Here is a 15,469-nt window from a genome sequence, read left to right as displayed (position 1 = left end):
GTCCACATTCCAGAAGTCCCTGGAAGCGGTCCCACTTTTCACACACAAAACTCACTGTAGGCACTGATGACCTTTTGGGGTGTTCATGCCCCTTCTCTCATGGGCTGCTCGGCTCAGCTCCGGTGTTGCAGACTGTACAGACTTTGCAGCTTTGCATGCAAAGTCAGCAGTGGGCCTCTGGGTTGTTCAGCCTTGAGTGAAGGTTTATGGCATAGCAGCTCCTCTGATACATATACAGGGTTTTTAAAGTCCGACCTGCTTAGGAAAGTTGAACCAAGATTTCAGCTAAGGGGGAGCACAAACAGCACTCGTCTCAAATCAGTTCTGCTGTGAATGACAAAAGTTGCATGTGTTTATAAATGCAGACTCATTGACCAGAGAAGACCTGGGACACAAGGCTTCGATGATGTCCCGCTTGCTTCAGCTATTGAATGAGCCAATACAATATATTCATCCTACTGTATGTGTTGGTGCGGGTGCCACTGCAGTGCATTTTGGTAAAGACTCCCTCTTTATAAAGGAGTTACTATTGACTACAAACCACTGACACGAACATGGTTATACCAAGAGAATAGTTGTGTATTTTCCACTTTATAGATTTACAAAAGTGTATCTAGGAACAAAGACAAAATTTTGAAAATACTCAAGGTCAGCATAAAAAAGCCCTAATCTTTTTTTATTTACTCTTTTGTTCAGTTATATGTACAGCTTATTTTTTAAATTATTTTTCACACTGCAAAGAATAGATTTTACAATAACACACTTTGAGCCATCATATTTAGCATTCACCAGCAGTTCATGAGCATTTAAAAATGGTTTAACACTTGTGCCTGAAAACGTTAATGTATTGGGCAGCTATAATTGTAAATGACTGTATAGTGTCAGTACATATAGACTTTATAGAGGTTTAAACTGTTAATGAATAATTGAATAAAAGTTTAAATTGTAAATGAATAATCCATATTTACTGCATAACTGCATTATAACAGAACACAAAGGATGGTTTGAACTAATCCTCTGTGCTGCTTTTTTCCCCTCACACAGTCCATTCAGCCTAAAAAGCCAAACAGCTGAATACTACCTGCCTTCAGGTTTGCTTTGTGCCAGTTATTTTGTGATAACACGGGTGAACACGGGAAGAGGACAGGGGCCTCAAAACTGGGTAATAATCTAAAGGCCCTTCTCCTAAGTCAGTTTAGATTTACTTTTAATGGTGTAAATCACTAAATAACTTCAAAAAACAACCACAAAGTAGCAGCCACGTATTGACCCGTGGGTTTTGGGGTCCCAGGTTGTTTCCCCCTGAGATCCAGCCTTGATAAACACTGTCCATAACCTGGACTCCTCGGTGTTTCTATTTAACCTGTTCGCTTCTAGCTAATATATAAGCATTGCTAAATGACGTATTAACCACTGAGGAAGCTTGAAAGTTACAATCCTTAAACGGGGCCTTATTCGAAAGTGGCATAGGATTTGAAAACCACTGGCCTGTTTCCGAGGTTACAAGCTGATCTCCAGTTATTCTGAGTGACCATAAAATGTGTAATGTTTCTTCCTCAGTCTTGTCACTTCAGCGAGCGGTGGATATTGTGTGCCGTTGCCACCCAGCAGTGATTGATAGTCACATCGTCCTAACCCTCGGCCCAGAGGACGCTCTCCAATAATAAGTCGTGTCCCTCAGAGATATGATGTTCAGCCTTGCGCCGCCTCTCAGTGACCCACACACTGATGATATATAGCGTGTGGCCTATTCCTTTGCCGTTTATTTGTGGCGTATGGGAGCGCAAAGCCCTCACACGCCTTGCGTACGACGTGATCCTATTGGATTGAACAGTGCAGAGGATAGGTCTACTGCAAGTGATAGAGAGAGAGAGACAGTCTTCACCAGCTCGTGCCTCTCCAACTGCAGACACACTCGTTGATAAGCTCTAGAAGCCTTTAGAGAAAACGCATAACTGTAGGCTGTGTGGTTTGGGTCTGCTCCCTTAAATAGATGTAAAGTAATTTTTCTGCCATCGAAAAGAACGCAAGATCATGGGGTTGTATCAAATTTCAGACCACGTGGAAAGCTTATTTGCCAGGCTGGCTGCTGCGCGCCCGTCCTCCCTGTGATGGAGGAGCACGGTGGTGGTGCATCAGTGGAAATGTGTGTGAGGCGCAGAGGAGATCATCAGTGAAGACATCGAGGGCTCCTGTGCGTTTGGGCAAGGTCAGAGTCTAGCCTGGATGAGATTATGTCCATGTGGAAACACCAAGGACGGACTTTTTCGCTTCCTTTTGGGGACGAGGTTGCCTGGAGCTGTCCCCGGAAAACCAAGAGTTTCTCTCTGTGTTGGATTGCAGAGGCAGCGTGATCATGGTTGAGCTTTATTTTTGACAATCTCCAAAACTGCGTGGCTTCCCTCTTTTCACCCTCAGCCTCGAGATAAAGTTTCTTCGCTCTGCTCGATGGGCAGATGAATTCATCGGTCACTGGTTCGTTAATCGCACGCAGCTGAACCCAGTTAAGGTGGTTTAGAGGCTGCTGGTTAAAAGGGGCAGCGGGGGGTTTAAAATTCCATCGGGGCAGCAACAGTACAGCGGCGGCCAGCTGTGTTTTCTGGACGATCACATCTGTCGTTGTTGACGTCGCTGTCCATGGTGCTGAACTCGTGCTCCAGGAATGGTGGAGACGCTGAGTATCGCAGTCATCGGTGCTCCCGGAGTGGGGAAAACTTCTATAATCCGCCAGTTCATCTATAACGATTTCTCGGAGGTGTACACGCCCACCAGAACCAGATATGTGTACAGACCCTCCGTCATACTGAACGGGAACATGTATGAGCTGAAGATTTTGGACGTCCCGCCAATCTCCTCCTTTCCTTCAAGCTCCAGCCAGGTATCATGTCTGTTTCAGGACTTAGATTGGCGCCTCTTCCAAAAGATTTTACTTTATAACAGAGGGCGCAGATTGCCTGAGATTTAGTGCCCGCCTGTTCGCAGCCAATTGTATTTATCACATACAAAGCCACCAATTTTATTTATTCTATCACTATCAGATGTCGCTGGTCTACTAGTTGCTATGGAGACCCGACTGACTTAAAGGCTCGAAGAGCTTCACTTTGACGTTGTAAACTCTCTCCCTCTCTCTTTCTCTCTCTCTCTCAACCCCCGTCACATTGAAGGAATGACAGCTTGCATGTTGTTGTTTATTATTTATACCATGTCCTTTACAGACTCCTTCAATGTCTGATACATTCAGATAAGCTGATTACCAATATGCTGCTGGTGGTTGTGTTGAATCTGGCTTGTATTTGCATAGAAACCAATGACAGAGTTGTGCTGCAGGCATATCCACAGCACCTGGTTAACTTCTCAGTCTAAAAATAGAACAGACTACCCTTTTATTCATGGCCAAAGGTCAGATGCCACATCTCATTAGCTAGAGACGAATCTGAGTTATCATAGCAAAAAAACACCCTAGCTCCAAACATTCAGGGTCTGTAGTCATTTTGCAAAACAGATTTGTTGCTTTGTCTCATTACCAAGAACTGGGGATATCTCAGACCGTATTTTAGTTTTTCTTTTCTGTAGGTTTTTTTCTTTAAAGGATAGATTCACATTTTTCAAAATAAAACAAATGTTCGATGCCTTACTGAATGCAATAATTGTTCCTCCTGTACTACCCCGAAGAGGTCTCTTCTTAATGCAATTCCTGTGTAAACAATGGAAGTCAAAATTTAAAAATGTGCTTTACAGTTCAGCCAAATGCCAAGACAAACTCTCAACAGTCCGAATCAAGTAGGTTTTTTAAAAGATTTTGTTTTGTCCAACATTCTGTCTTTTTGTTTGTATTCCACCACTGTGAAAACACAAAGTGGAAATTTGGGACCAAAATGATCGAAACTTCAGAAAGAATCCATTTTATTTGCCTTATACTGATTTTGAATAAACTTGAAATTACCTTATTACACAGAATGAAGATTATGTCCCCCATCACTTAAAGTTGATTTAAAATTAGGTAGTGATCTCTTCATAACAAATAGGCATCCAGGGGTTACTGCATCCAAAAATGTCATTACTGTTTCTGCAAAAGACTTGAAATAGTGTGAACCGTATCCTTCAAGACAGAAAAGCCTCTTGGTACAATAAGTTCCTCTTTGTCTTTTTTCAAAAGTATTTAAAAAGTATAGATATTATGAGTGTGGAATGCCCTTGGGTGTTGAAACAAGTCTTTGTTAACTTGAAATGTGTTGGACTCCTCTCTATTGCAGCCTCATTTATTGAGGCTTTGATGCTTTCAAGATAGAACTCTCCAAGGTCACCACGCCAGTCTGATGGCTGCTACTGCTGCACATTTTCCTCTGTTACCTCCCTTAGGTGTAAGACACAGCCCTCTCAAGAACAGCTCTACGCAGACAAGGTGCCTCTGAGAAAATGAGCTTAGTCGGAGGAGCAGACAAAAAAAAAAGAGCAGCTTGAACGAGAGGCCTCCCAAAGTGTTAGTTTGCTATGCGCTCAGAAAGCACAGTGTTAGTGGAGAAAACATCTGACAGGCAGGCTGAGTGGCCAGAGCAATCATCTTGTTAGTTTGCTGCAGAAAAGCATGTAGCTATTCTACCAGATTTTGGTAGAACATTTTGTTAGAAGGTGTTAAGTGGTCTGTAGCATGCTTTGTTCTTTCCTGCCCACTGAGACCCTCTATAAAAGCTTTCTGGATGAGTCTCTTGTTTCTTTGCTTAACCCCAAGCTGCTAGCTGTGAACAGAAAGCAGGGAGAAGACAAGATGAGTCTCATGAGTGGGAGTGGGTGTGTATGTCCCACAGGTTGAATCACATGACAAACCTCTAAAAGCACAGGCAGTTTTCATTATTTAATATCACTGTATTTTATTGCCTGTGAACAGTTCATGATCATTTTACAGTCAGTGAGAAGGTGCTTGTTTGGCAAGTACTTTGTGAAAGGTATACAATCAGAGAAAACCATTAGCTAAGTGCTGCCACAACATTTTTATAAGAGACTTATGGTTAGTAATTTGCTGAGGAACGACCCTGTTAGGCCTGCTGTACTTTATTTTTTCTCTACTCCTGTCATCTCCTGTCTTCTCCTGCATGCTCTCAAACCATCTTTCTAATTTTGTCTGGTGATATCGTCTATTCACAGTGAGAGCAGTAATGAGACATGGAACATTTTTTTTATTCAGTTCCCAACTCTGGATTCACTTCATAGACAGAGAAATGTAACCTGTGTCAGTGGCAGTGGATGCAATGAATGGCGAGTAGTGCTAGCACAAAGACGCCTGATTGAAATTTACTTTCAGTACACAGCAGATTGAATTAAAGCATAGTTCCCTGTTAGAACACAGCTGGGAATAAAAGACCAACAGAGGAGACAGTCGGAATTTCTTGCAGTCAATTAGAGAGGTTGCACAAAGTTTAATGGACACTGTTGAAGTAAAGGTTACCAAATGAGGTTTTTTAATATCCTTTGAAATTTGTGATGAATAAGCCACAGAATGGAGTGAGTCAGTACACCCCCATACTTATGCAGTGTGGCAATTTCTCATCAGTTTAGATTATGTTTGAAATAAGAAGAGCTATGTTCTCGCAGGCTACTTGTGACCCCATTTCAACCACAAATACAGTTATTTTTATCCTTTTCAATGCTGGAGACAGGCAGGATTTCTATTTTCTATGAGGCTGTGATGGTGCAATGATTTTGTTGCTTTGTGGTAGGCTATGTCTGTTTGGTGCTATACCCTCATTGCTTTTTCGGTGCATCTGTCACTGTGTGTCAGTAGGATGTGATGACAGATGGATTTAAACCTGACGATGAGTTCGATTTTTCTTGTTCTTTTATTTTAATGTTCTTGCTATAATATACCACCATGATGTCCTCCCACACAAAATGCTCCCTCTCCCTTTCCTGCTCTCTCTGGGCATTTTTATGAGTTCTCTTTATCAATACAGTCTGTGATAAAGTGGCGCATTGTGTAATTTTGACTCTCATCAGACACAGTAGAAATATAATGAATGTACATGAGCAAGTGTGTAACAAAATTTTTGCTGATATGAGTTTTACTGGATGACAAAATTAAACAAAGTGCACATCACTAACACTTAGCCTACTGTAAGTGTAAATTCTGCATGCTTAGGATAGAAACATTAAAAAATGAATTATTAATTATTTACAATAGAGTGAATACAGTCACTGCTGAAGCATGATTAAGAGAATAATTTGACATTTTTGGAAAGACACTTATTTGCCTTTATGCTGAGAGTTAGACAAGAGGATTGATACCACTCTCATGTCTGCATGCTAAATATGATGCTACCATGTGACGGTTAGCATAGCTTAGCATAACGACCGGAAAGAAGGGGAAATTGCTGGTAAAAGGTAACAAAAGCCTAGAGCCACCATTTCTAAAGAATTCACATAATCTCCAAATTGTTGTTTTTGCTTCTACATGTTTTTAATGGATAAATAAAAAAAGATATAACCTGTTAATCATAAGCTTCAGAAAGAGCCCATTTGCCCGTGTTTCTCCTTTTTATGCTAAATTAAACCACTTATCTTAGCTGACCGTAGCTTAATTTGTAATGTCTCAATATGAGAGCAGTGTCGAGCTTAATCTAAAATACAAAAAATAACCGCACACTGAAAGCTTTCATGATTTATTTAAAAATGATAGCCAACATTTAGACACAGCAGTCTAAACAGGCAAGCAAACAATTATGTGCTCACGTCACACCTGAGAACAATTTATAATCAGTGACATCATCAGTGAATTCACACAGATGTTTCTACACATCACATAAAAATTTGCTTGCCACTAGTAACTTATTTCATTTGCTTTGAAGAAGACCAATGGTCAAAATGTTGGCTATAATTTTTAAAAATATCATGGAAGCTTTCAGTGTGTGCTCATTTTTTTCTCATTTTTGATTCAGTCATGATCAACACGTGTCTTTTCGGTGTTCATTCACGTTAGTTTAATTGTATTTGTGCAATCAAGCTTCTCATCTAACTCTAGCTACGGAGGTGTAGAGAAGAAGTGTATTTTTGAACACGGCAGACTATTCCTTTAAAGCTGTTTCAACTTGTGTAGAGTCCTTGTTAGCTCCAGTTTTGAAAATCAAATTTCCAAAGATGAGCCATAATTGATCCCTTTTTATAAGTAGTCTTTTGTGATTCTGTGTGTGCAGCAATAGAACATTATTCCCATATCACTTCATACAAAGGGAATTACTTACAAGAGCAATCAAACTTATGGATTTTAATGGTCATCACTGAGTGATGGGAGTTTAATCCCCATGAAATGTAATAGGTTTTAATGGCAAACCAGCTAGCATGGCCCGTCTGTGAAATAGACCCATACCTACCTGCTCAGCACCCTTCCCCACCATGTTATACCAGCCTTCCTGCTGTCCTTAGAGTATTGATCTGTCAAAACCAGTCATTACTGTTAAGCTGCCTCCCTTTAATATCAGTAGACATGATAGCTTTGTCATATCCTGTTAAAAAGTGACCACGGCCTGTGGTTGTCAGGGAAACATTCTGTTTGGCTCTTGACGAGCGATGGATGGGATGCTCTTTTTCTGTGCCGTGTTAAGAAGACTGACTGGAGGATACAGACAGTGGCACCACACTTCATATTCATGCTCCCACGAGCACACACTCACATCCTGCAAGGACACACAAATAAACATACCCACACACATTTTTAAATGTTTGATTTCAATTAGCTCAGCCATGTATTGCTACACTGGCGTGGCCTCCCACATCTACTGTAGTTCTTCATCTCTCTGTTTTGCCTGCATTTCTTGTTTGGGTTTAACAGAAGTAGTGTTGTTGTTTCTGGCCCCTCCTCCACATTTAAAAACAGGATGACAAAGAGATATGAGATGAGAACACAAGCTGCTATTTTTAGCCCCAGGGATATGAGGCTTTAGCTGAAGCCAGTGTGTGCATCTCATATCGTTAGCTGCCTTAATTATCAGAAAAGGGTGATCTGTGACAATCTGCTAGGTACGATAAAAGATATGTTTATTTGCTTGGCAAAAATAGATGTTCTGAGGTGTTTGCCTGCCCAACAGAATTTTGGATGTAGATTGTATTTGGATGCTGTTCAACAGAAGTGACATGAAAAGATGGCAGCAGAAATCATACCTTCTGTGACATGTTTCTCTCGCTCTCTCTTTGCAACCTGGAAAGAGAAACAGAAAATAATCACACTTTCTATCAGTTTTCACAACACACTGCCCCTCTTACTTCCTCCCTTTCTCTGCCTTCTCTTTCACTTTTGATGGCAGCGCTCTTTGTGCCACATGTTTGTCTCTATGTTTGATCGGCCTCATTATCTCTCTGCTGATGTGTGAATCTGTCTCATCCTCTCAATCACTAAACCTAAAAAAAACCCACTAAAAATCTTTTTTACAAATTATTCCTCACTGCCACAGATGTGTTGGTGTTGTTATTATAATTATTATTATTAGAAGTTACACCGATCATTGTCTGCTCCCTTAGCCTCCTCTGTCACCAATTATCACTTGATCCTATTTGTGTAGTATGTTGGTTTGAACAGCATATTTTTCCGACCCTGGCATCAATGTAATTAGGTTTCTCACATTCCTATTTCAAAGTTGCACAAGCTGTTGCAGGAGGTGGAAGAAATAATGTAAACACCATATGGAAAATGACTTCAACACTGTAACAAATCAATCATCACCTCAAGTACTACTACAAACATGGGTCATATTAGCTCAAATGCTGATTAGAGGCATAAAAATTAAGGGACCTACCAATCAACATTTTCATATCTGAGTTTTCAAAGAAGCATGATGCAACAACCAGAGCTCCAAAGAGGTCAAATCATCTGTGCGTGAGGTAGGTACAGGTGCTTCAATCAAAAATTACAAACCCAAATTATTAACTACGCCAAAGCAGAACAGCTTTGACAAAATTTGTTCCAGCAGTGGTCTTATACATGTCTTATATATGTTTAAATTCTGAGTGTGTGATGAAAAGATATTTTATGAAATTATATATTGCAGAGTAATTATACAGTTTAAAGAGTGGTATCAGTCATCTCACCTAATACTGCCAATGTCATATACAGTAGTTTGCATTACATTACAACAATTTGCACTGAATGTTATTTCATATAGAGATTATAGAGCACACTATTTGCTTGATAAATCATATTCAGTGTAATGAAATCAAACCAACTAGAACAGAATAGAATAAAACAGAACTGAATTGACAGTCACAGCCTCCAGACCAGATTAGTCATATGCAGGCACATGTGTTGACACCCTCTCTACTCATCCCTTGATCCCATCGCTGCCTTTTTCATCCTTTTAACATTCTCTCAGGGCTGCATTTGTGTTCTTGTTTCCCTTAGCACAGCTTTCCCCCCCTCTTGCTCTTTGATCAGATCAAATGCTTATAAATTCATTACATGCTGTTAATTTCAGAGAAGGTGATGGTGGTGGTGCGAAACAGCATGAATAGAAGAATGGGTCATTGTGTTTTTTACTGAAGCACCTGTACCCCAGTAAGGTGTAAATGTACCCACTTGTGCTATGTGTTTTAATTACAGTTTGAAACTCATTACCATTGAACAAATATTACTGGCTGCCCTGCTGTGTTACAAAGCTTAGCCAAGCAGCAACAAACGTTGTACATTAGTATGTGCTCCTTTTACTTCTTCTGACAGAAGGTTGTGTTTGCTGTAACCTCTGGTGTCGTCCTTGGACACGTGTAGCTAGGACACTGTTCAGTGCTTTCCAGTAGGCAGTGACCATGTTTTATGACTTTGTTCTAGGCTCTGAAACTCCCAGAACCATGCCAGGTCTGGGAGTTCACTGACTCTGCACATTCTCACAAAGGATAAGCAGCTGAACCAGGCAAATCACACTACACTGAGCCAAAGTACTTTAGCATAATTACAGAAGCACACACTGTTGTTTAGCTGCCTGCCCTCTACTATTATTGTTTTAAGGTGCATTATATATTAACGACTTTGCAAGGCTGCACTTACAGTCACAGCTGTGAGCTAAATGCTAACATCAGTATGATAATATGCTCACACTGATAATGCTATTTACTAATAATAATATTTAATGCACAGTGTTTTAGCCTCTTAGTTTAGCGACTTAGTATGCTAACAGTTGCTAATTAGCATTAAAGCTACAGTATGTAACTTTTCGAAATATCTTTGTTGTAGAAATTTGCTCCAAAACTTGTCTTAATGTGGAGAGGTGCTGTCGAAGCCTCCTGTGACCCAGACTCATTGAACATCACTGGCAGCAGTGCAGAGATATTAGCTTCTAAAAGTTTTTGAGTGGGACTGACTTCCCTAACCAATCAGCGATTTTCCACTATTTCTGCTTCATCAATAAGTTTTGTTATATTCTTTATTACTTGTAATTTCATAATGACAAATATCAGAAGAGCTGGACAGAGCGTGGCGGAGCGTCATAGATCATAGTGGAGCAGGGAGAGAGAGTGCTGGGCAGAGCAGAGTGGATTGATTTGGAGTTTCATGCTAGCGCTACCTTAAGTTACATATTGTAGTTATAAACACAAATTACAGCTGAAGGTGATGAGAATGACATTAGTTTTGCAGGTATTTCGTCTAAAAACAAAGTACTACAAGTAGGTTATCAAAAATGTTTGATTTAATGATTGGCAAAGTCATTAGAATTCATCCTCCATGGGATATGATAGTACCAAATGTCATGACAATCAACCCTAAATATCTCTAAATGTCTCTAGAGTAAATGTCAGAAGTGACCAAAGTGTATGTACAAAATGTTTCAATTCATCTAGCAGCTGTTGAGATATTTCATTTTGTTGGCACTAGATAATAGGTCAGGTGATCACCAAATTAGTTAGGATTAATCCTCTGGGCTCCATGAATGTTTGCAGCAAATTTCAAAGCAATCCATCCAATAGCTGTCAAGATATTTAAGTCTGACCAAAGTAGTAAAGCGACTGAATGACAAAGTGATGCCACCCCTACACCCATGTCACTAGCATACTGAAAATTTCTCTAGTCCATGTTTATTGGTTTGTGTATTTATGTTTACGTGTGTGTGTGTTTGTGTCCTTCAGGAGTGGCTGGATTTGCGCTGCAGAGGTGTTCGCAATGCCAACGCCTACATCTTGGTGTATGACATCTGCTGTGTGGAGAGCTTTGAATATGTCAAAATGATCAGACAGCAGATAGTAGAGCACAGGTATGGTCAACCACACACACTCAACTGCTCTGTCATTTAGTGAACAATCACTGATATGCAGCTTTTTTTTAACCCTCATTGGTGATTTTTTTAAAATGACACCTGTCTGGAGACAGAATACAATTTCACAGCCCTTCCACAAAGCTGTACAATTATACATTAGTGACACTGATAGACAGCCTGCTTGTGATGATATCTTTTAAACTGGCATACTCCTCCCTGCATCATGACAGTAATGACACTTAATTTTGGCATTGCTGGATGAAAGCTGCCTGAGATGTGATTTAAAAGTTATTTTTAAGATACTACTGCTTTTATTTGACAGAATACAGAAGCAAAAGACAGGAGGCTTGAGAGCATACACTAAATGTCTCCTGGCTACCTTTGACCCAAAACAAGAGCCAAAAGGACAGAACACTACAGGTGTAAAGGCATCACCTGCGCTATCGCCCTCACTGTTGGCAAACCTGCATACAGTGTGAAATGAGTGGCCTCATTTGCTCTGTGGTACATGACCACACTGGCACTGCAGAGTTCATTCCACTCTTCCTGTGACTCCAAATGTGTTCCCATGAATGTTTATGCCCCCCGACCGAAAACCATTATCACCAGCAGCTGGCGAAGGAAGGGAGAATGCAAGAGGAATGGAAAATAAGGAGCAATCAAAGGACTGAGGCCAGAAAGGGGGAGGAATTAGAAAAAGCAGGACAAATACTACATATAAACTCAAATCATGAATAGCTGAGGCTGTTTTAGGGCAGGGTGGCTGAACTATACTCCACTGTAGATGTCAGCTATATAGAATGTATCTCATTCAAACCAGAATATCTGCTGTATTTTTTTTTTTAGCCCTCTACCAGCCTACCTTCATTTCTGTGAAGTCTGACAGCGTAGCGTCCCTGCATCTCTTCTGTACAGTTTCTCCCAGTTCTCACAAACAGATGCACACACCCCGGCACATACAGTACTGTACATTGCATTCTGACGCAGCTTGGAGATATTTTTAAAATGAAAGGGAAAAGTGAGATGATTACAGAAATGTGTCTTTCAACTCCATATCTTTCAGAACGTCTCCCCAGGGTTTAAAAATTTTACTGCATCTGTGTCTTTCTCTCTGTCAGCTATTGGCCCATGTGATGCACAAATATGCATATGTATGCAAGTCCTTGTCAGAAGATGAGGCACGCTGTGCCAAAAAGAAAGTGTGAAGACAGCAGCTTTAATAATTTATTTATTTAAATCAACAGCTGACACTTTATATCTTACACACATCACTGCTCATTCTATTTTCATAATAAACCTGATTTAATAGTCCTCAATGAAATTGACTTGCCCTTCTACAGATTTGAATTTTAATTAATATGCTATTATTATGCTATTATTATTTTTCATAAAAACAATAATTAAGGCTTCCAGCTCAAGTGACTTTAGCTCCCAGCTAAACGGCAAAGATATAGCTCATTGTTAGAAATCACATTTATATTATCAGCCTTTGTTCCTTTATAGATTTTGCTATACAGTCCAATTCTTCTACTTTTTCTACATTCCCGTACTAAACTGCCATTCTCTCCTAGCTACAGTGGGCATCAGACTGGATTTCCAAACCACCTCCAGTCAGGTTGACAGTGATGTTGTTCATTAACACTACAGGACTACACATTACAAGCCCAAGTGTTAAATCAGTCATTTATGCCTACCTCTGGCTTGCTATACAGGTTCACACTTCATAATGCTGTACAACCAGCTGCTGCAGAATGTGGTAGGAGGCCCCTTGAGCATGTGAGCTCTAATCCTCCAGTCCACCCCCACACACCTCCCAAGGAAGGAAAAAGTGCACGCAGACACCTTGTGCCAACCACTATGACAAACACTAAGATAATAACTGTGCTTTATGAAATTAACCTTCCTCCTCGTTCTGCCTCTCACGTAATCCCACAGGGAAGGCAGCAGCAGTGAGGTGCCAATCCTGGTGGTAGGCAACAAGAGAGATCTGCAGCGGCAACGCTTCATGCCTCGCAGGGCAGTGTCAGTGCTGGTGAAGAAGACCTGGAAGTGCGGTTATGTGGAGTGCTCCGCCAAGTTTAACTGGCACGTAGTCCTGCTCTTCAAAGAACTGCTGGGCATTGCCGTGGCGCGGGGCATGCGCCAGAACCACACCTCCATCCGTCTGCAGGGGGCGCTACAGAGGAATCGCTGCACCATCATGTGACCCTGAGAGCAGCCTCCACCCCTCTCACCTCAGGAGTGAAGTGGCAGTAAAGAAAAGGACTGTTTATCTAAATGGCTGAAAAACTACCCTGTGGCCTCCTGCTTTACTGAGCTGATTTTTCTTAATGAGGTTTATTAGACTCTTGCGCTGTAAAAGACAAATATTTCATACATGGTTATCCAGCCACTTCCTGGTCAAATTCTGTCAAAGATGCAAGGAAGGAGGTAGAAGAGGATGCAGGTGAAAACCAATAGGATTACCATAGCACAGTTATTTTTCTCACTTCAACTAGACAGTTTGAAGAAGACAAATTACAGAGCAGTAGGTCCTGGTCTGTCGTGTGTCTGTAGCTGAATCTGATAGCATGGAAACTGTTTATGAGACTCAAAACAGAGAGGCAGCAATATCAGTGAGTCTTCCTTTTGAATATGTCATATTCAGTAAGGTCAAAAATGGATGCTGACACTGGAAATACTGAGATTTATTTGAGCTTATGGGAGCAGTGGTCAAGTTAGAATAACAAAGAGCAAAAAAATATTCATTTCTGAGGTGAAAATCTGGAAGTGTACAAAAATAGTAGGCGGTGTTAATTTTAGATTCTGAAAAGCTGGCTGCATTTTTTTTCTATCCCCATCCCTGTTACAAATTCGGACTGTGGTAAGAGCTGTGTTCAGAAGAAGGGTGTTTTAAGGTTGTCTTGCAGCAGAAAATACTGCAGTTCCTTCTGATGATGTACTACTGTTGGACCTTAATCTGCTCCCTCTCCTGGGGACCTGCAAGAGCCTGCAGAGTCTAAAATGAGAACCTGTATGCAGCGTGGATGGTGTGTGTGTGTGTGTGTGTGTGTGTGTGCGTGTGTGTGTGAGAGAGAGAGAGAGAGAGATGGAGAGGGAGACAGAGAGAGACAGGTTTGGTAGCTGACATTCAGGCAAGCAAAGGACAGACACAACAAGATAAGAGACAGATGTTGAAGTTTTGGATTATAAAGACAGCAATAAAATCCCATGGGAATGTACCACTATATTTTATTAAAATGCCTCATATACAATACATGTCCTGCAAATAAGGAAGCACAGCTCAATGACTTCCACAAAACACCGCATGAGTGCATCAAGACACAGAAGGAACCTTAATAAAGCTTTCACATTTGTATCTGAATTGTATCTAATTGGTTATGTTGTGAGAGTAACAGTTTCATTTTCATTTGAATAGGCCTGGATTGGTACTTTGTGAATATGGCTGCACTGAAAGTGGGCAGACCTTTTGTATATAAGAGTGATTCATAAAGTAATTGACTTGCATGCTTTTGTTGGTAAAGCCAACAGGTCAGGGTTTAATTGCACTGATGTGAAAATGTGATATTGTGTTTAATTTTTGTAAAACATGGTTTTCTGACACAAATGAGCAGCTGAGTGGAGTGAATGTGGTTGTTTTTCACTGGCATGTGAGGGCGTAAGCTCACAATTCTTTCCAAGATGTAGTGTTTATCCTATAATCAGGGCAGATGGCTGTGTTAGGTTTTGTTTATTAGTTTTTCTAGTAAAGAAAAAAAGAGAAATATGTAGCAGAGATACACTAGAAAGCAACTGAGTGTAGCATGAGTTCTCATACGTTTGCCTATGTGTTTCCAAATAAAAAGGGCTACAGTTTTTTATCAGAAACATTACTTGTATTTATTTTTCATGTGGTAGTACTGTGAGTAATTTTTTCTGACTCATAATTGAACTATTAAATGCATTTGAGAGCACCAGCTTCACTTTGTCACTCATATTCAACGTTTACACCACATTATAATAATTTTGACAACATTGCCACCTTGTGGTAAAGCAGCATTATCAGGAGCCAGATCAGACGTAGACAATGGATCAGGTGCTGAACCCCTTACAATTACTGGACTTTTGCTTAAAATGTATACTTACATGTACAGGGCTGTGTGGTAATGACAGTAGTCAGTATATAAGCAGTTTAATGAATTAACTGAGCAATTATCTCAGCACAGTCCATGCCTGATGGTTGGGTCAAAACATAAAGGTGGTAC

At 40.5% G+C, this 15,469-nt stretch overlaps 1 protein-coding gene across 1 annotated transcript; it reads left to right on the top strand.

Moving 5' to 3' along the window:
• The first annotated feature begins 595 nt into the window (after positions 1 to 595).
• On the top strand, positions 596 to 15,201 carry rasl10a (RAS-like, family 10, member A). Its single transcript, XM_020602399.1, has 3 exons — positions 596 to 2,878; positions 11,098 to 11,222; positions 13,161 to 15,201. Exons 1-3 carry the CDS (start codon positions 2,663 to 2,665, stop codon positions 13,429 to 13,431), a joined length of 612 nt encoding a protein of 203 aa, XP_020458055.1. The 5' UTR covers positions 596 to 2,662; the 3' UTR covers positions 13,432 to 15,201.
• The last annotated feature ends 268 nt before the right edge of the window (positions 15,202 to 15,469 follow it).

This window comes from Monopterus albus, unplaced genomic scaffold (assembly GCF_001952655.1).
Source record: "Monopterus albus unplaced genomic scaffold, M_albus_1.0 scaffold56.1, whole genome shotgun sequence".
Classification (NCBI taxonomy): Eukaryota; Metazoa; Chordata; class Actinopteri; order Synbranchiformes; family Synbranchidae; genus Monopterus; species Monopterus albus.
This window is presented reverse-complemented; position numbering and strand designations above follow the sequence as displayed.